Here is a 21262-nt window from a genome sequence, read left to right on the forward strand (position 1 = left end):
CGGATTATTTGCTGGGGGAGCCCAGGCTCTTTCCTTCGTCCCGATCGATCTTACGCCTCGCTTTTACGCGCCTTTAACGAAATTAGACCCGAGAAGAGAGACCTCCATCCCCCAACTGGCGCTCCTTCCATCCCTCTGGAAGTCTCTCCTTTATTTTCCACGAGCTATCTTTCCATTTATCTGTCCGACTGACTGGGTGATCCACTGGATCCCGAAAACGTGGGATGCTTCGAATTTCCATTCGAGGAACGATCCTTGCGAATTTTCTACTGGAAATACACTCCTCGACGAGTAGGGATCCGGTTCGACGGACGATTAAAGACACCGGGAACTGTGAAAGAAGCTCGCGTGAACACGTGTCATTCTCCGCAATTCCTTAGATTTAGAGTAGATAGATAAAGAACTGTGTGGGGGGTTCGGTATCGGAGAGGATCGTAATGATAAACTCAATCCACCCACTTTTTGATTGCGGGAGTACAAGTGTTTTATTCTGATTTTGTACAACAAAACGTGAGATAGAGAACCGCGTAGGTGAGGTGCGAAGCACGCGATGATGTTTTCAAGTACGGACTGTCCCGTGCCCTCTGTCCTACCGGGGTTTTATACCCTGTCTAGGAAAAGGACAGCGCGTATCTCCGACTCTCACAAAAACGACGCCGAATTCGGCGGGAAAAATGTTTCGGCCGCGTGGCCAGCGTCGATGAGTTTCCTGGCCGCTGGAAAAACCCAGGCTTGCACCGGTGGTCGCCATGTGCGCCCATCGACCCTGACCGGGCCCGTACAAGCCCTTACAAAAGAAACTAAAAATTACCGTTTTTCGGCGGAGGCGTAGTGGCGACGAAGTCGCTACAACTGGAACTTGTTTTAATTCGATTCTACGATTCCAAGACTACGCGTTGAGTAATAATTTTCTGAAAGTAAATAAGCTGTTTCACTCAACGTAGAATCGAGGACCACTTTCCAAGCGTTCGTTCATCCACGAAAGATTTTGCCTAATTTTCGCGTGCGATACGAATATCAGAGATTGGAGATCCTGGCTTCAAGACAACCTCCATTTCGATTCTTCATCCGCAGTTGGAACGCATTTCCATACATTTCCTCAGGGTTCTCCTTCCTTCTGCGATCATAAATCATTCACCCCCGTCCCCCAGGTTCCCCTCTCCCACACACTGCGTCATCGTCACGCGACAGACGCCTTTGTATACATATTCTCTTATCCAATCCCTTTCTCCTTCTCGCTTAATTGTTTTTATTCGACTTTCTCGCCTTTGAACCCTGGTCTGCCACCGCTTTATTCGATCTCGTTCCTTAGAATTGTTCTTCTTCTTCGAGGGAGGTCCATCCTTCTCCTCCAGGCAAATGGTGATGGAATTGCCAGCCCATTTTCGACGATTCTGACACGAAGGCTGGAGCCTCGAGTCCTGTTCCTGGAGAAGTTATGCAAGACTCTGGTAAAAATGGCAAAAACGGTCACATTTGATTAGAGAGCTTTCTGGACTAGTTCCTTTCTAACCACGAGAGGCTAGTTATTTAAAAGGAACACAGGAAACTATAATTCATTGGGAAGCAGCATTCACAAAAAAAAAACATATTTGTACGTGCTTAAACGTTCCTTCAATTCTTTGACTACGGGTAGTCAAATTTAATTTGGTTAGAACGTAATCGTAATTTATTCTAATATCCGAACCTGACGATTAAATTTACGGCATGTGTGCCGAAAGAGTCGAAGGGTGTTCTGGGTTAAATACAATTTCTGCGTCCCCGCGAACGGGAAGCCAAATTCCAAGGAAACCAAGAGGCCCCGGTAACCAAATAAAGTTCTAAGCACTTTATTTTCGAAATCCCCATAGACAATAGCAATCGCTCGAGAGAAACGGAGGATGGAAACCTCAGGCCTTTCCGCTCGGAATTCTGATGGTTTTGTCGAAACAAAAGGATCCTCGAATTTCAGCGACGACTGCGACCGCCTAGAGCCGGGAGGATCGGATTCTCGGCGAATTCCAATTTCGTTTTGCCTCATTGCTCCCGATGGTATCGCGTTCTATCGCTGTTTTAACCGGGGCACCTTTTTTCTCTCACTACTCGCCCGAACAATTTCGAATTTCCATGAATTTTGAACGCATCGAGTGGAAAACTGGACGACAACCAGCCTTTCCGTTAAAATAAATAAATAAAACGCTTCATAGATTACTTGGTAGTATCATCGTCAATGAATTGGTTTTCAACGAAAAATTGTGGAACTCCTGTCTTGATAAATTTTGATTCGAAAACGTGTTTCCGTTAGAAATCATCGATGATACATAAAAATTTGTCGTTACTTTCTCAATTTTGAGCGAGTAAAACGCTCCCTTTCGCGCGTTCCATTAAACGACGGCTTTATCGTCGTAATTGTACCGACACGATATCCCAGGTGATAAGGGAAACGCGACATGCCGCGTGAGCGAGCGGCTTTACACGAAAGCTCTTACGAAATTCTAACGATCGTGTTTTAGATAATGCCAACCAACCCCTATGGTTCTATGAAACGTTCTCGAAGTCTCCTCTTCGCGTCAATTTTTCTCTGTTCGTTAACCCCGTTCCCTTACTTTAACAAGTCTGATTCGTGATGAAGATTTTGACCCAAACATAAACATCACGAGCCAGACTCGCGAACAGATAGTCGGTCCAAACCTAAACATCACGAACCAGGCTCGCGGACAGCAAATGACGATCGTGATTGAGTTTTAGTTCCTATCAGTACGCCACAAGAGTTGGTCACGATTCTTACAATCTCTGTTACAAAGCAGTTTAGCATCAGTCTGGTCTGTGTATCGCACGTTGACGCCTACCGTTTGGGCCCGGAAGCGGTTAATCCAAACCAACTTGGACGTTAGCAAACTGCCCCATTTTGAGGCGCCAGAGTCGATTCGTTTTTACTTTCCCATATTCCCATTTCAAGATTCGATTTTTAGCAAAATATTTATACGATGATGGCTATCATTTTTTTCTATTTTTCTAATATATTCACAAGGGGTTTTGCCGACTAAAAAAGGCATCGAAACGTCCCGCGCTATTTTGCAATTTATTATTATTTAAAATTCCAGTCGATGGCGATACACAGAAATAACATAAATCGAGACGCGTCACGGATGGCGAAATCGTTGTCAATAGCCAGGTTTTTCCAAGCAATAATCGGCCATAATGCTCGTAATTAGACATTGCGAGGCACACATCGTCGGTTGACGGTAAATTATTAGACGGCCAAGTGGCGATTCTGTTATTAACCGCTCGTTTCCTATCCCCATGTGCTCGTTAATAATGCGCCATGCGGTGCGTAGTTTCTTATCTCCGGCCCGTAAATTCTATTACTCGTTTCATCGAACATGGCCTACGAATCATCCGTGTATCGCGTTCAGGAATTCGGTTGCGTTCGTGAAATGTTGGCACTCGCGGCGATACGCGGGACGTTAATTAATTATTAATTAAAAAATCGCTGCGTAAAGCAACGTCTGTATAAAAATCGCTGGCCATTCTTTCCTTTTTCCCCTCCGGGAATAATTATCACCGCCCGCCGCGACACATTTGCATCTTTCGCCCCGGTTTTTCACCTTAGATACGCGCCGTTATCCGCGACAGTGTGCCCAAACGGGGATAACGAACGACAAACGCGGTCGAACGCCGCGATAAACCGCAACAAACCGAGCCTCGTGTTCTCTAAAACTCGTCGCAATCAACTTGTTCAAGAGCAGGGTAAAAATTTGAATGCAATCGAGTTGTTCAAACATTTGATCGGATTGAGTTTTCTCAAGTTTGATCCAAAAAAAGAAGTCGTTTGAGGAGAAATCGATAAAGAATCGAACATTTCTAGCAGATAGCTCTACGTGGATAACAAATAATGGAACCTATTATAATAAATAATGTTTGTGTTACAGCCATCGTGGATGAGAAGCAAGGAATACTGGGACGAGAGTTTCGAGGCCAGATACGCAGAGCTCAGAAAGGATCCAACGAGGCCGCCATTGAAGGTACGATCTTGAGTCTCGAATCTTTTGATCTACGATGAATTACTTTGTTTAATAATTAACGAGCCTGAATTTTGTATTAACGTCAGATAACGTCATTCGTGTCAATTACGAGACTAGCTCGTCCCAACATTTGTGTTTGACGCTGTTTGACGCGCATACTTTCGTCTCGTTGGTCAGTCGTCGGATCGGGCACCGGAGAAAAGTCCCTGGTGCATTTGATGCATATTTAGTTCTCTGTACACACTAGCGCGCCGCGGTTTTCCAGCGAACCTTTGTGCGCCGTCCCCTTGCACTTGACGAAGCCACAAATGGGAACGTTTCGCCAAAGATCGTGGAAAGCTTCTGTTTTCCTTCGCGTTTTCCATATTTAGCTTCTTGTTTATATGCATTCGACCAGAAAAAACCTGTTCCATTCTACGCGATCGATAACCGATTATTTCGTCGAGCAACATAATCTCCTATTTTTCAACGATGAAGGAACTTTAACCCTTTAACTCGTCTTTCGGTTTACATTTTGTCAACAGAAATATATTGTTAAACTGAAAAATTGTCATTTGTGGCGGGTTAGGCCGAAAAGTGAGACGGTTAAGGGGTTGAATCATTGGAAAAGTAGGTCGTTGCGGCGATACTTCCCACACTCGTCGCCAGAGGGCTACGGCTCTTGTCTCTCTCGCAAGTGCTCATTACCGATGAGTTCACTAGCAGGTCCAAGACGAAACTGTCCTCCCACATCGTAAGAAGGACAATTTTTTCCAGAATCCTTGTCTACAGATGTTAACAAACGACTTGGATCACGATTGTAGGCTACGTTTGAGTACCCAAAAAAGCAACTCGAACGGAGTTGGATGAATAAAGATTAAACCCGTTGGAAAAGTATGAAATCTCCGAGCGAACGGAACGGGTCCATGGTAATCTGGTCTGTCTAATGAAGCGATGCAAGGCTGATGGGTTCGACAGATGAAAAGACACGTTTACAGAGGCGGGAACAGAAGGTACAGGCAGCTTAGCTAGAATCGGGACAGCGTGTACGTGCTTCCTGAAGCCTCAAGTCGGATCCTCGTCGGGAGATGAGGGATGAAACTTCGTTAACGATTCTCCGAAATGCCTTGGATGTGCCGGCTTAATTAGTTCGCGGACGTGAATGCAGGCTGCCGTTGCTGAACACGAGTTTCTGGAGAGCTTCCCTCCACCTGGACGAAGTCGAATGCGCGAAACCCCCGCGTTTGACGATTTTTCTGGCACAGACCGTCCGGCTAACGACAAAACGCCGGAACAGAGAGTGGCGCAAGAAAATAGAGACGCTTCGGGGAACCGAGCAAGGCATTCGAGGAATAAAATTAAATCACAGCGAAGAGGGGCTCCTGCGAAGCGTAATAATCGAAAACGCTCGCCGATATACGCACGCCTCTCCAGGGAATCAACGAAGACGCCCGTCGTCTGCAGAGCTTCTCCGCACGATCTCGACGTACCCAAGCGTCATAAACACGCCAATATTCTCCAATCTTTCCTAACAAGGTGATACTGCTGTCCTGAATATAGCTAACCTACGGTGAACCCACCGGGAGTAATAATATCGCTGAGAAAAGTGCACGACGCCGACCGAGAATCTTTCTCGATAAACTCTTTGGCACGTACAAACGGTTTGTTCGATTACAAAGAGATCTTTAGAAACCGTTATCTTTAAAATTAAGCGATAGTTACGTTAGAAATTATTGGCAGTCGTGTTCAGCGGGTCCTAAAAGTTCAGAAGATGCATGAAGACTTCTGGAGCTACCAGGTTGCAGAGAGCTAGTTCTACGTCAGTTAACGGCTTCCAAAGCACTCAATCATTGATAAGTAGATGTTCCAATCAGTTGTTATGTGGGTAATCCTACTTTTAAAAGTCAGAAATGTCTTAGAATCCTCAATAATGACGTCTCTAGAGCTACCAGGTTGCAGGAAACTACTTCTAGGTCAATTAACAGCTTCCAAAACACTCAATCATTGACAAATAGATATTCCAGTCAGTAACTAGGCAGTTAACACTATTTAGAAGAATTAGATGCATCTCAGGATCCACCAGGTTACCGAAAATTAATTTTAAATCAGCAACCGTCTCCCAAAGTCCCTAAACTTCGATAGATGCGTCCCCAGAGACATCGAAGTCTCGGGCAAGGTGAATTTTTCGAACCGCCTGGCATAGCATATACCAATTCTCTGTCAGAAATTTGTCATAGGAGTCCCTGGATGTTCGAAACTTGAAAGAGAATTCGAAATTCTTTGTCTCGCGAAGGATCTAAAACTCCAAAGGAGGATACACCGGGCTCGATCGGTTGGGCGAACTGTCCAATTCGCCAGCGATCTAGCGGAACAAATATTTATTCGGAAGCTAGGAAGTGTTTCCCGGACGAAAGCGATTTCATCGAATCCCCCAGGAGCCTCCGCTACTTCCCGGCTTGCGCGAGGACAAACGCGAACGCGGGCATCCCTTTGGCCCTTTCATTGTGCCCCGGATCGCGGCAGAGTTCGACAAGTTCGACAATACCGGCTCATCAGAGTATTGTCGACGGAACACAATGGTGGGCGGTGGCCTTTTCGAAAACTCGTGCACAACAATGCATCGACGCCGGCGATTTCGCCGCGGAATGCATCCTATGCACCTTCGCTCCTCTTCGCAAGGGCTTCCTTCCGCTTCCAGACTACTCAGCGATCCCTTTCGCTTAGCCATTGTTGTCCTTCACTCGCTTATCCAAAACTTCTCGACGCGTAGGCAGATTTCAAAGCCAAGATGGCGGTACTTGGGCAAGTCTTTCGCAGATTTAGCGTTTGTCATCCTATCTATTAGGATCCTATCTATTATATATCTATTTTATGATAACGTTTCCTAACCGTTCTTCAATATTTAACGTATAAATAGCAATTTTATTTCTTTATTGTAAGGATCTATGAACGTTAAGGGGCTGAGAAACGCAAACAGGCGACGACAAGTTTAAAATTCTTCTGGGAAATTGTACGAGTCACGTATTCGAATCGTCGGGGGGCGTTAATTACAGAATGGTCATCCCGCGCATTTAATAATCCACGCCAAGAGCGAGTGACGCGAGCAAAAGCTGTCACGAGATACGAAGGCTGATTCGTATGCATGAGACGGCCGTAGCACGGATCGTAGCGTCCCTTTAATACACCCCCGGTCCTTCGCCCTGGAACAGTCCTTTCTCGAGAGAAGCACGATCCGTTTCGCCCGCCAGTTTCCCGATAACTTTGCCAGCTACTTCCTCAAATCACAGTTATCGCCTCTAACTGGAACGAGCCAACGAGCGGGATTCCTGAACTACGAGTCCCCGTCTTCCCGGGGAATTATTTCCTAGTTAAAATAATCGCTGATGCCACTGGTTTGTGAAAATTTTAAAGAAACGTCTTCGATAATTACTCAATAAACATTAAGCCCTACTCGTTTCCAATTTTCGTAGGCGATATTCTTGGGTTTCTACTGTGGCGGTTTCTTTGCTATGCTTTGGGATTTTTTGACAAGAAACAGTAAAAATAACTAGAATTTTTTTCATCCACGAAATATCACGATCGTCGGTGCTGAATCTTTACAAAGCATTTGACTTAACTGCGAAACCGCTCCTCGGTCCATTTAACGAACGTCTCTCTCCTAATCGTGTTTGACTTTTTTATCTTTTTCGAGCACGTTGGCACGATTGTCTCGTTTAATAAACGAATAAGGTTAATAAATACGCCGTCTTGCTGTTGCTCGGCTCCGAGGGCGAATGGAGGAAATAAAACAAAGAGGATCGGAGGGTTGTCGGGGGTAAGTACACCCCCGACAGCCGACTCGTGACCGTTCCATTACATTTGTCTAGCCGTGGTAGGCAGGCAAGGTGACATTTTTCCAGGGCAGACTCGGTTTTTACGAGGCTACCTCGTATAACCGAAGGCGCCTCTCATCTCTCGGAGGCAGTTCAGGTTCCGGATGATCCCGAGGATGTCTCCCTCGACGAGCATGTTGCTGATATCATTTTACTTCACCGACTTCTGAGTAATATCGTTTAACTAGAACCTGGTCTCCTCTAATCAAGGGACTTCGTAGGTTTCCAACGCTCTAAAAGAAACTATGCCCTACAAATGTAGGAAAGCTTCCGTTATTACAACCAAAGGACTCGTTTTCCCCCCATTTTTAGGTCCGTGGTCGCTTCCCGTGTCCTCTGCCAAGAACTTAGGCCAAGAATGGCCCATTTTGTAAATATTTCCAATCCATCATTTTTGTTGTTAATTTTGCTAACTTTTGGGATCTTATTTATCGGGTCTCATGCAAGAAATCTCGACGTACAATATGAAGATGTTCTAGATATTCTTCAGGGTCGAAACGTTTGCAAGATCTTCGATTTCGACGTTTTCCCGGCATCCAGCCCTTGCACCGTGCAATGTTTCGTGGCTTCCTCCGCGCGCAGTCTAAGATGGATGCAATACATTGTCTGAAGGTTGAATAAAGTTAGCCCCAAACGTGCTAAAACCATCGATCCGCCAGAAGTTTGGGGTTTCTGTGTGGTTCGATAATAAACGAGGGTGCATAATAGGGATCGTCGGTGAACTATGCGCCGTTTAACGTGCCACGGCTTCCAACGTCGATTATGAGCGAACTAATATCGGTTTATCGCAATCCTTTGTCGCAGTGGTTCTCCACCCATCCGAGTGATTCTCCATTTTTCTACGCGAAGCGATCGAAGGACGATCGACCGTGAACGAAGCGGTTCGAAAGATCAAACAGAGGCGACACGTTAAATATTCATAAAGGAGAGAGAATCAAGGCGTAGGGACGCGAGAAAAAGCAACGGGAAACGCGGGAAAAATTAAAATATTCGACTCCCTAAAGATTAGGAATTTTTCTCGTATTGAAATGAATTTCGTAAATATAAATTTGCCACTTCGGTACTTTTGAAAGAACTAATAATTGAAATCCTGCAACAGTGATTAAGAAACGAAAATAGTAGTAACAGCATAGTAAAAAATATTGACTGCTTGGCCAGTTTCTCGGATAAAATAACTATTGTTTCGATGAAGAGTTTCTAGGATCGTCTAGAAACTTTTGCTTGGAACTTCCGGGCGTTGACTTGACGAGGCTTGTTCCAGGGGATCGTTTCCCAGATTTTCGCGACGGGCTAACAATCAAGCGAGTCTCGCACGTATGAGCAACCAAACCGATGGTAAATCGTAATGAGTCCCGCAAATTGTTTTACGAGCAATGTTGGCTGGCGTGCGGCTGCATTACGGGCTCGACCCGGCAGTGTATCAATTACGAAATAACGTCGTTATCGCGACAGGCATGGTATAGCCTAATTAACGAATATCCAGCATTAGAACAGCGTCGCGTCGGCGGTTGAGAACCGTTGCATCGACATCAATTTCTGTTAGACGGAAACTCGACGAATTAAAATCGTACGGATCGTGGTTTTCGGAAGCTCGCGGTCGATTTGAATTTCTTGGGCGAAGAGCACTCGAACGTAAAAATGTTACATAAATTTTCCGATAGCACGTTGGCTCGCGTTTTGCATAATAATGATAGTACCTCGAATTCTATTAGAATAGTTTGGGATTACGATTATGAAAATCCGTGCACAACAGGGGGTAAAAACTCTGAATTGGAACAAAGATTTCATTTCCGTGGCTTTCAAGTCGAGACTGATTCAAATATATTTCGAATGGTTCTTTTCTTTAACAATTTTTAGAACGACTTTAGTCGAAACTTGGATTACAGTGACCTAGCATAAGAATGTGTCCCCGGTTTTAGGTGATCCTGGTCCCCCACAGTCACACGGATCCAGGATGGCTGAAGACGTTCGAACAGTATTTCCACAGCTCTACTAGGAGCATCCTGAACAACATGGTCTCGAAGCTGCAGCAATGGCCGAATATGACCTTCATCTGGAGCGAAGTGTCTTTCTTATCGCTTTGGTGGGAGAGGTAAGTGTATATCGCAGAACTTCCCTTTCCAAAACGAAATTTAAATTTTCAGGAGTGTCACGTTTTTCGATACCTTTGGTATTTCGTGACTTCATATTTTATTTAATGAAACATTATATTCCTAGTATGCGGTACACCTCGAATTTTATTTTACGTGTATCGTCAGTTTATTACAGATTATAAATATAATAATACATCGAGAGATTCCTCTAAAACAGCACAAATCAGTTCCTTTGCCTCAGAAGCATATTTGTTCAGTCGAAATGCGACAAATAAATGTCTAATTAAACGTAGTGGTGCTCTGTTGGGCGCCATTGTGCTCGCCACCGGCTGTTTTGAGGTTAAAATGGTTCGATTTAACGCTAGATTCAGGAAACCCATCCGATTCGAGGTTGAATTTTATGGATGTAAAGATACAAATGTATGTTCTAATTAAAAGAAAAACAGAGGAAAACAAATCTAGTGTTAAGTATCTATTACAAGTGATAATTGAAACCCTGTATGGTCTATGTTTCTGATTGAAAGGACATCGAATCGATAGCTGCTTTAAAAGATCCAAGCAGTAATAAGTCTTTCTCCAGACATTATTAATTTTACCCAGAGAGTAAGAAGGAAAAATTTCCATGTAAACCGGAGAAAACGTTCGATTATCTCGGCCACGAGGCTCGGAAAGTGTTTTTACACCGGGGCAGGGGCGACAATCGTAAAAGGGAGCATTAGAAAAGAGAGATAGCAGGCAGAATGGACCGACACGAAAGAGCAGTTAAGGCATCCCCTTTCGTATCTGTTAGGATAGCGAGGAGCTTCTTTTTTTTTTTAACGATCGACAGAAAGCGGAGGATAAAGATGAGAAAGTATCGCGGGCGTAAAAGGAGATCGTGAAGAGGAAAGATATATAACTTCGCCTCGGGGAGTGGGTGTTCTTTTTATCGAATTGTTCGGTGGATCAAAATCTAACCGTTACGCGAGAAACGGGACAATGGGAATCGTTTGGAATACCGGGTCGATAAGAGGATAACGAGAAAATCGCGAGAATAGATTTCCGTGGACTTAAACGGAGTGAGGAGGTTGCGTGCATTTGCGTGATACGTACGCGGCCCTTGTGGAACGGGGTTTGTCATAAAACGTCCCATTAGGAGCTTGTTCTCCTACTTGTGTAGCAGCATGGCCTTTTCGGACGAGGGGCAATATGTGGAAGATCGAAAACCACTTTCTTCCCTTAACATCTTGGAACGCTGCGAACGAGAACGACCATTTTTGTTGCTGTTGAAAGGGTAAATTCGTTCCGACTACTTTCCCGCCCTTTTCGTCCTCGACGAACGTTATTTCCAACTTTTGAACAATATTAGATCGAAATTAATATACGCAGATTCTGTTGCTTCGAAAGACATTTATCATGCATTTTTAAATTTGAGTTCAAATCGATGCAAAAGCAAATAATACGTTTGCAAATTCTAAATGTAACAGCGTTGCACTGTCAGCAGCTGCTGATCGCGATATTTGCATTATGATTATATTGATAATCGCGACGACTGCAAATTTTATTGTTTTCTCGAAAATCAAAATGTCAACTAGATGATCCAGGAGAATTTCTTTCAAATAATGCAAATCCAGGAAACTCCTCTGGATCGTTTAATCCAAAGAAAATGAAGCTGTCTTCGTTGATATCTAAAAAAAAAATAACAATAAACTTCAGCTCGTACTTTCGAACAAATTGGAGTTGGAAAAATGACAGCGATGGAGCTGATTCGATATGGTGAGGGTAATTTTTAATACGCGTCGGTTTATTTTTCGATCGATCGATTTCGACCACACCCAATTTAAAGTGGGAGTATATTTTCAAAGCTTTAAATATATTTTGGATTCTCCCAGAAATTATAAAATTTTAAAGTAAACAACATTCCCTTTTCAAAATTGATTCATAGTTCATTATGTGCTACTTAACGCTGTTTTGGAGCGCAATATTAATTTATAATATTTCAAACTAAAAAGACGATATCGTCTATGCAATAAATGCTGCCAACCCAGCTCAGATTAATTGCAATAATTCATTCACGCGTTAAAAAGTTTGCTAATATTTTATTCCGGAGAGGATAAATAATTCCTAACTTGGCCCTTTCTTTATTTGCAAAAAACTTTGTCCGCGCATGTTTTGGGGACCATTAGGAACCTAAGCATGATCGATCAAAGTGCCCTTTGCGTTGCCAATGGCAGTGCTCGTGGGAAAATGGAGATTCGAGCTGATCCAGCCGGCGAGATTTGAATTCGAATGTGTCGGGACAGGTACTGTTTCCTATACGTTGCATCGGTGTCCCTTTGACGGAATGTCGACCGCTTCCATGAGAAAACGATGGTATTGGTAGACTCGATGGTCCTCATCGCGGGGATTATCCTGATCAGTTAGAGTTAGGGGAACGTTGCAGTTCGGGATGAATGACTGCTGACCCAAAGATGCGTTCACAAATTGATGATCGTACGTATCTCACAAACTGACTACTTTTCCAAGTTATAAACTTTCTGTTCCCATCAGAGTTCGATAAGAATGTCTTTCTACTTCAAAAATATCCTAGAATAGTATTTTACACAATATCACAGAGTGTTAATTTTTTCCAAATTATTGGAGCATATTTTACAATTGGAAATAAGACGAATCGTTCGAAAAAGATCGGCTTTAATTCCTTAGAAAGATATAAAGAAATGCTAAAAGCATCGTGATTTTTTACTAATCTACCCTCTTAAAGGAAATGGCTGCTACGAAATTGTGAACACCAACATTGTCAATAGCACAGTGTTAATTTTTTTGTCAAACTTAGCATATAAGGTGGGATGTAATTTCTTAGAAAGTTATAGATACTAGAAGGATCGTGATTTTTGACTAGTCCACCTTCTTAAAGAAAATGGCTGCAACGAAATTACGAAGATCAGCGTGATTTCCGATTGATCGCGAGAATGGAAATGGCAAAAGTCCCCGAGACTTTCCTTGGAGCATAATTCACCACCTAAAGGGGTTAAATACGAATATCTTAGCCGGCATCCGGTGATATAGAGCTCGCGTAATTGTGAGTTACATCGCAGATAGCCGCGAGTAACGTGTAACGCCGCAACTTGTAATTTCGTACGATACAATCCGCGATACAAATCATATTTATTGTCAGGCGCATTCCAGCCAACCGGGATTTACGTGATTTTACCCGGCCGGCTGTGTTTCTGCGCCCGCGCAGCTCGTAAACCACCAATGAATTCCGTTCTACTTCTGTTTCCGCTTTTCAATCGACCATGTTGCGCGAAGATTAAGGATATTCCGAAACTGTGCCTCGACAACTGTGCAAAATCATTTTCCCGTACTGCGTCCACGCCCGCGAGGGAGGTTTACACACCCACGATATTTCGACCGGAAGTTACAGTACTCGAGTTTCTTATTAAGAAACTAGAATTTTATTCTAAGAAAGGCGGTAGATTTAGACTCGAGTCTAAAGTTAATTTTCCAATTATTATCGTTCTATTCATTAATTGAATATTTTGATTTCCGAAAAGCTCGAGGAAGGATTCACAGAGACGTCTACGATGGATAGAAATAACGTTCGATACTCAAAGTTTCACGAAAAGAGTAATCGGTGGTTCTTGTTGCTTTTGACAGTGCTCATCCCACCAAAAAAATGGTCGTGAAGAGGTTGGTGAAAGACGGCAGACTGGAGATGACCACGGGAGGCTGGGTAATGACCGACGAAGCTACTTCGCACATCTACGCCATGTTGGATCAACTTATAGAAGGTGAGTAGCCTAATGAATACTCTGCGATCCTATACTTGTACAAGATCCGACGAAAATATTCGGAGACTTGAGATTTAATTATTTAATATTAATTGTCAACAGTAGTTGCTTTGAACATTGAAATTTGCAACGACTAATCCGAAGCTCCTTTCGATTTTCGCGCCTAACAGAGCGATAAATAATCGTTGTGCGGGTGCGTGGGAGGGTAAGAGTTTTGACGGGTTCATATTTCGAGAAATCGACGGGGAAACGAGGCCCGAAGAGAACGGGGGTTGGTCGTTTTCCCGGGCGGATGCAGGTAAGACGCAATAACTGAGAGCTTCTCCGTCGGTCGAAGGGATTTCGAGTCGATCCGGGGAACGTGCTCGAGAGACTCGGAGCAATAAGGAGGGTCGACGGTTTCTGGGAGGGAAGATTGCACTCCTTCGCCCTTAACGCCCTCTGATTACGGTCTCCCCCGCCCTGGATCGCAATGAAAGGAACAGGATCCGGTTTAATGCCACGACATTTCCACCGCGAGGGATTTTATTGTGTCCTTGGAATTCCCTTGATTACGCGATATTTTCCAGCAATAAGAATTACCGTTCTCGTAAATACGTCCAGACGTTATCGTCGCCCGTGATTCGTCTGCGTTTGGAGGGTCGAAATACAGAAACGTTTTATCTTTAATGTAATTTAAATTTGGAAGAGGACGAGTCGAGTTCGCCCCATAACTTTAACGTTTCGAGCCCTTTGATAAGAACGGTGTCAAACGAGGGCGAAACTCTTCCATTTCGATTTCGTTCTACAATCGGCGGTTTCGTGCTCGATAACGAGTTGCGTTTTCATCGCGTTCCATATTCGGCCACGGAATATTTGCCGATATATCGGCCTATAATGCCCGCGAGTACGCATATTGACCGCGTCTGGCCTGGAATTTAACGTCCTAAGCGCGAACGGGTTGCATACATATTCAGAAGCCTAATAATTGGAAGTTAATACAGCCGGCCAGCATTATTTCAATGGTACGCCACGATGGCTGTGGGAAATCGCGTGAATTACCGCGCGGCCCGTTTCAGCGAGACATTTTCGACGCGTTCGCGGATTTGTTTCCATTCCCTTTGCTGAATTATTCGTGTCAACCGTGTATCCTTCATCCGATAACTATGTACGTCGCGCGAAGCAATCCTTCTAGAGGACACAGAAAATAGAATTTTTAATCTAAAAAAAATATAGACATTCGATGACGTAGACATTGTTAAATATAATATATCCGAACAATTTATCGTTCCCTGCCTTCAATAGTTCGAGGAAAAATTTAAAACAGGAACTGACGACACGGCTTCGCGAAAAGTCGAAGAAAATCGACGCGGTAGGATTTCGTCCATTTTGAACAGGGTCTTTGCACCCTTTGCGTCGCCCAACAATCGAAGTCTGAAAAATTCCGTTCAAAAGCCGAAGAAAGTTTATAGGTTCGAAGAATACAGTTCTTCCGAGCGATTTGACTTGGAAAAACCACCAGCACCGAAGCGAAATAAATAAAAAGACGATAACTCGGGAGCGGGAGCCGAAGTTCCGCGCTTTCTCGGCTGATTAAACACGCTGGAAAATGGAATCGAAATGGACAGAGACTGCTCGCGTATTCGGTCGAGGAAGTCGACCCAAAGGAAGATTTCCCCCAGCGAGATCGCCCTCTTATTTCGAGATCGCGAGCGCTGGAGGACACGGGGAAACGTTCTCGACCTCGATGCTCTGGGGAATATGGACGCGTTCGAAGTTCCGGTTGCTGAAACTTGGACCGTTGATTCGGCTTACTCGACAACCAGAAAATCTGGACACTGTTTCTGCGGGATAATCGACAGTGTCATAGAAAATTTTCTACAAGATTAACAGTTTGATCTAACATTTGTAATCATTTTCGTCCCTTCGATCCACCGTAGAAGCGAATAATTCTTTTACAACGCGTATCTATTATTTAATAAACATGCCACGAAGGTGGTCCCAGAAGTACCCGACCTAACAAAAAAACACAAGAAATTTGGGAACAAATATCTTTATTTTTCAACATAATCTCCTTTTAGCTGGGTACACTTTTCCCAGTGGTGTTCAATAGCTTCGATACCCTGTTTATAGTGAGAACCATCGAGCTCCTCAAAATAGCCACTAACCGCAGACTCCACATCTTCATTATTGGAAAATCTTTTACCACCGAGCCATTTTTTCAAGTTTGGAAGGAGAAAATAATCCGAGGGGGCTAAATCTAGTGAATAGGGTGCCTGATGGAGCAATTCGAACTTTAACTCCTGGATTTTGGCCATCACGATAATGGTTGTGTGAACTGGTGCATTGCCTTGGTGAAACAACACTTTCTTTTTCGTCAAATGCAGCCGTTTTTCCTTGATTTTGTCACTCAAACGCTGCAATAAATTCGCATAATACTCGCCGTTGATTGTTTTTCCTTTTTTAAGATAATCAATGAAAATTATTCCACGCGCATCCCAAAAAACTGACGCCATTACCTTGCCAGCAGATGGAACTGTCTTCGCCTTCTTTGGAGCTGGTTCTCCCCTTACAGTCCATTGCTTCGACTGTTCCTTCGACTCAGGTGTGAAATGATGGACCCAGGTTTCATCCATGGTTATGAATCGACGCAAAAACTCTGCTTTATTCCTGTGAAACATCGCCAAACACTCGATTGAAACATCCTCGCGACGCTGTTTTTGTTCCATTGTGAGCAAACGCGGCACCCATCTTGCGCACAGCTTTCTCATATCCAAATTTTTAGTCAATATGCGTTGTACAGCACTTTTTCAAATGCCTATCACATCTGCAAGCTCACGCACTTTCAGTCGATGATCGTCCAATACCGTTTTGTGGATTTTCTTTATCATTTCCGGTGTGGTCACTTCATTTGGTCGATCATTGCAGTGTTCGTCTTGGCAGCTCGTACGGCCTTGTTTAAATTCTGCCACCCAATATTTTATTGTTGTAAATAAAGGAGCAGACTCCCCTAGAGTAGAATCTAGCTCAATTTTGATATACGTTGGACTGAGACCTTTCAAATGAAAATATTCTATCACATAACTATGACCAATTTTTTCCATGTTTACAAATTCACTGAGAGCGTCCACTATTAATGGCTGTCAAACAAATACTAAACAATGTAGCATCTTCAAACTTGAAACTTGAGCTTTGTAAGGTTGGTACTTCCGGCCATGATCATCTTTTTTAAACAATAACCGCCTTAAGCCAGGTCTTTCTGAGACCACCCTCGTATATCGGTTGGAAGATATCGAGCCTGAGTGAATTGTGCATATAAATAAAAGTTACCAGTATTAAATCGTTCTGATCAAAAACGATAAACGTATTTCGTGCATAATTTTAGAACGTATTTTTCCATTCGTTGGACACGAGGGTTTTAATATCAAGGGCAGTAATCTTTACAAAGTTTTCACGGCGCACGGTGACGGTTGGAATTATGAATTACACTGCGGGCGTCACAGATCGTAAATGGATCAGCATAAATCACGATCGCAAATGCGTCTAATTCCGATCGCGGCCATTCGATCAGCGGAACGAATGATTTATCGCGGTCCGCGCAAGGACAATGGTCCGACGATAATGGGTCTTCCCTTCGTTTACTGGGGACGAACGACGATAATCTAAATACAATATTCAGTATTCCGTGGCTCCGATTGATCTTAGAAAATACAAGGAATCTCTATAAAAAACTACAATAAGATTTTGTCTCGTAAACAGTATTTGAATCAAGTTTATTTTGAACTTTATTCGATTTTTTAGACTAGTAAATTTTCCTAGGGATGGAATAAAAATTAATCGTAAGATTAGACGTTGAAACACCGATTGTAGAATTTATTTTTCGTACCAGCGAAGCTCACGATACTTTGTTATTCCTGATTCCTACACACGGAACGGAACTAGAAATTAAAAATTAAAATTGAATCGTTGTCGAACACGTTGACGAGGAACGCCTCGAGACGCTACGATTTCCCTCGTTGCAAGAAATACGCGTGTTTCGTGGTAGCTGGGAGAGGATTGTGCACGGGCGGACGCTAATTATCGCAATTAAAGCGACATCGAAGACTCGACGCCGGTAGATTAACCCCCTGGAATCCAAAGTCTCGGGATCCCGGAGAACGGTGCGGAAGATAAGCGACACGATCGCGGGGGCCACGGCGATATCGACAATTGCAGAAATCGAGATAATCCGCGATCCACTTGGGGTCGGGCCTCGAACACGCAGGAAGCACGATAATAACCGGAAGCGCGCCGGGACGAGTCCATTACCGGCCTGTCCTGAAGCACCTAGCTCGTTTCGGTCCGCTCTCTGGAAATTAGCGGCAGCTAACGAGCACCGCGTTATCTCCGCAACGATTCGATCCCACGATATCTGCGACTTCCACGAACGAAACTCCCTCGAACGGAAAATCGACCATCCAAGACGATCCTACCCTCGCAATCGTTCGAAACGCGTGGCATATAATTCTTCTCAGGGCTGATTCTCGGAGCTGATGAAAAATGTACAAAGAAACTAAGATCTTTTCCTTGATAAAAGAAATCGAGAATTGTTGATTCAACCGTTTACAGAATTTGAAGTTTCATATTCGAAAAAATTTGTCTGAAAATCTCTCTAATACTAAACGGTCCACTCTGTCAAAACAAGTTCGTTCTAAGATAGTAGAAATTGCGAATATGATTATTTTGAAAGTCTACCATTTTTTATACTTTTTTCGTCGCGACGTTATTTTAAGCAAAATGCAATGTCTCCCTTCCGAATTTTTATTTTGAAAAAGAATATTTTCGCTCCTACGCGGTTCGATCGGATTTTCCCTTTTTTCTCCGTTCTTTCGCTGTTGAGAGAAAATTCGAGGCTCTTCGAGTGCTCCTGGAACTCGAAACATCTTCGATCGCCGTGAAATAAAAGCAACAAGTGGCGGGGAGGCACTTATTATCTTTCCGTTTGCTCGTGGCTCTTTGGGCCGACTAATGTGTGGCCGCACTACTGAGAAGAGACTGTCAGTAGTAGAGATCGACGCTCGGGCAGACGAGCGTACATTTCTGCTTATAACTTTTATGTTTCTCAAGAAAATTGACTAAAATTTAATACAATAGTACTCCATAGCAGCGCACTACTTCTTACAAAATTTGAGAATCCCTTCAGTTATAAATATTTTTCGAAAACAAACTGCTAAAAGTTATAAAGCTCGTAAATATTATTTCTGTGTAAATTAAATTTGATTAATGAAACGACACAAATATATATGGAAGACCTGTGTTTTAACGTAATCATCAACATGATGGATTTCAATAAAGATATTTACAGGGGAGTACAATTGTTTTAAAAAAATTCTCGCTCCCGTCTGGGCGAGGCCAAATAGTTTTCAACCCTTTGTTTCGTAGGGCTGTATCGTAAGTGGAATATCGATAAAGAGACGAATCAGGGGCCATCGAAATCGGCGGGGAATATTCCGACGCTCTTGACGCCCAACTTCGGTGCTTAACTTTTCTTCCGTTCGAGCGTGTCTGTCGTGCTTTCCCCGAGCTTTCGCACGCATCAGCCACAGCTCCACCCTCGGTCGTGTAGCAGGGGTTGCTCTACGTGCGCGATAACTCGCTTAATGCACACATGTCGTGTCTAATGAGTTATAATCAGTCGAGCACCGGCTGAGTGTAGTTTAATGGTTTGTTCGCTCGTATTAGGCAACGCCACACCCTCGACCGTGGCTCTCCGCCACCGTCTACGTCGTCCTTTCCTGTACTTTTTGTCCTTTTGATTATTTCGCGCCCCTGTTCCGCTCTTCCCGCGAAAGCGTTTTCGTCCCGGGTTACTGTTAAATTTGGAATTTCATAATCGCGACCTCCGTGTGCTGCCTTCCGAAATTCTCTGGATGCGTTTTAGAATGCCGGAGGAATCGTCGGGATGTATCGAATTCCGCAGGAGATTTAATCCCCTCTCTGCAGATTATAATTTTCCAGAGAAAGCAACCCGAATCGTAAAGTTTACATTTACTTTACAAAAATCCGTACGAGTCCTGTACGCTATCGTTTGCGTGCCGAAACGCTGTGATTCGATTAAAAAATATTGTTAATAGGATAGCAATAGGAGACATACAGTGATCGAAATAGTAGCCATTGGATAACGAAAACAGAATAAAACTTTATACGAGAACTCACTACGATCTGACGAACGCACGGCGCGATGCTCGCCCGGAGTACAGTTCGAATAACAATCGGCAATCGCCAAAACATAAAAAGGGCAATTACACGACGTGTGCAATCCACCATAGCTCGAATCGAATCGTTTAACGGATTCCGCCTCACAATATAACGAAGTACGGTTTCCTATGACAACAAAAAATAACTCGATATCAAGAATTATAGTTCACAGTGAATCCTACGGTTTTAAAAATAAATCAGAAACAACAAATTCTCTGCGATTTCAGTGTAATAAAAACGATGTCTTCAAGTGATTCTCTCGTAACGCGGACTCCGACGAGCATGACGCACGCAATTTGCGGGACTTCCTCGAATAATTGACGCAATTTCCGTACCTCAGACCATCGATGACTCCGCGAATGCGAAACCCACGGTCTAACGGACCGGTAACAATCCGGGAGAGTGAGCATTAATGTTTAAGCATGCTCCGGCGATTTCAAGTACGCCGGAATCGAAAATACCGGGGACACTTGGCCTCTGGAATTGTTACGTTTCCGGTTCCTTCCTCCGCCGATTGCCGTGCACCAGAATCTCGAGAAGAGATTTTCGTTTTATCTTTTCCCCCGGTATCGTCGATGGCCTCGACTATTTTTAGTTTACGTGATCCCAAAATTTCGCCAGGATGCACTTTGCTTGCAGCTGAACGTGCGCGTTAACGTCGTTGCCGTGGACATTACCAGGTTATTGCGACGTAAGTACGACGTTCCTCCGGATTTACGTTAACGTCTACAACCCTATCGATTCGTCTTCGTTCCCCTGGTAACGTTGGATTGCCCTCTTCTCGCTGAAACCTTCGCCCTGGGACTCTTCGAATCTCAGCCAGCTTCTTCTAATTTTTATTCTTCTCCACGCTAATGAAAATTACACACGGATGCGTTTCTCTAATTGCGTACAATAGGTTTACTAATCGGTGAAAAGTGACGAATATTTCTTTGGAATATTTGGGAAGAGTACATAAAAATTATTTCGCGTCGAAATCATACGCTTTTGATCGAGGAAGACAGATGTAGGATAATTAACTAATTTGTCGGACACACCGCTCGCTCACACGTCACAAACTCGAATAATCACCAAACGCTAATCGCTCTTGTCTTTTTAACCCTACCACTCATGTCCCGCTCGCAACCCCCCACTCTCACACACGATCCAAACCACGGACATTGTGCACTATGTCCCACTCCCCTACACAGATGAACCACGTATTACTCGAGAAATTGTTTAAATTCGATGCTCATATGTCCCATTTGAAGTCTGAAAAAGACTAGAAGGTCTCAGTGTCCGATTCTTTCAAATAAAGTTGCACGAAAGCGTAAAATTGAAAACTGTTT

At 43.7% G+C, this 21262-nt stretch overlaps 1 protein-coding gene across 3 annotated transcripts in view; it reads left to right on the forward strand.

The window, feature by feature from the left end:
- LOC122403680 (alpha-mannosidase 2) overlaps window positions 1-21262 on the forward strand; it is a 198989-nt gene that overhangs the window by 153488 nt on the left and 24239 nt on the right. For all 3 annotated transcript variants that reach the window (XM_043407339.1, XM_043407341.1, XM_043407340.1), the window contains 3 exons: window positions 3912-4004; window positions 9775-9947; window positions 13585-13718. In XM_043407339.1, coding sequence (XP_043263274.1) covers window positions 3912-4004; window positions 9775-9947; window positions 13585-13718 — 400 coding nt within the window. The remainder of the gene's footprint in view (window positions 1-3911; window positions 4005-9774; window positions 9948-13584; window positions 13719-21262) is intronic.

This window comes from Colletes gigas, unplaced genomic scaffold (genome assembly GCF_013123115.1).
Source record: "Colletes gigas isolate AHSC1104 unplaced genomic scaffold, ASM1312311v1 Colletes_gigas_Sc00069, whole genome shotgun sequence".
Lineage (NCBI taxonomy): Eukaryota > Metazoa > Arthropoda > Insecta > Hymenoptera > Colletidae > Colletes > Colletes gigas.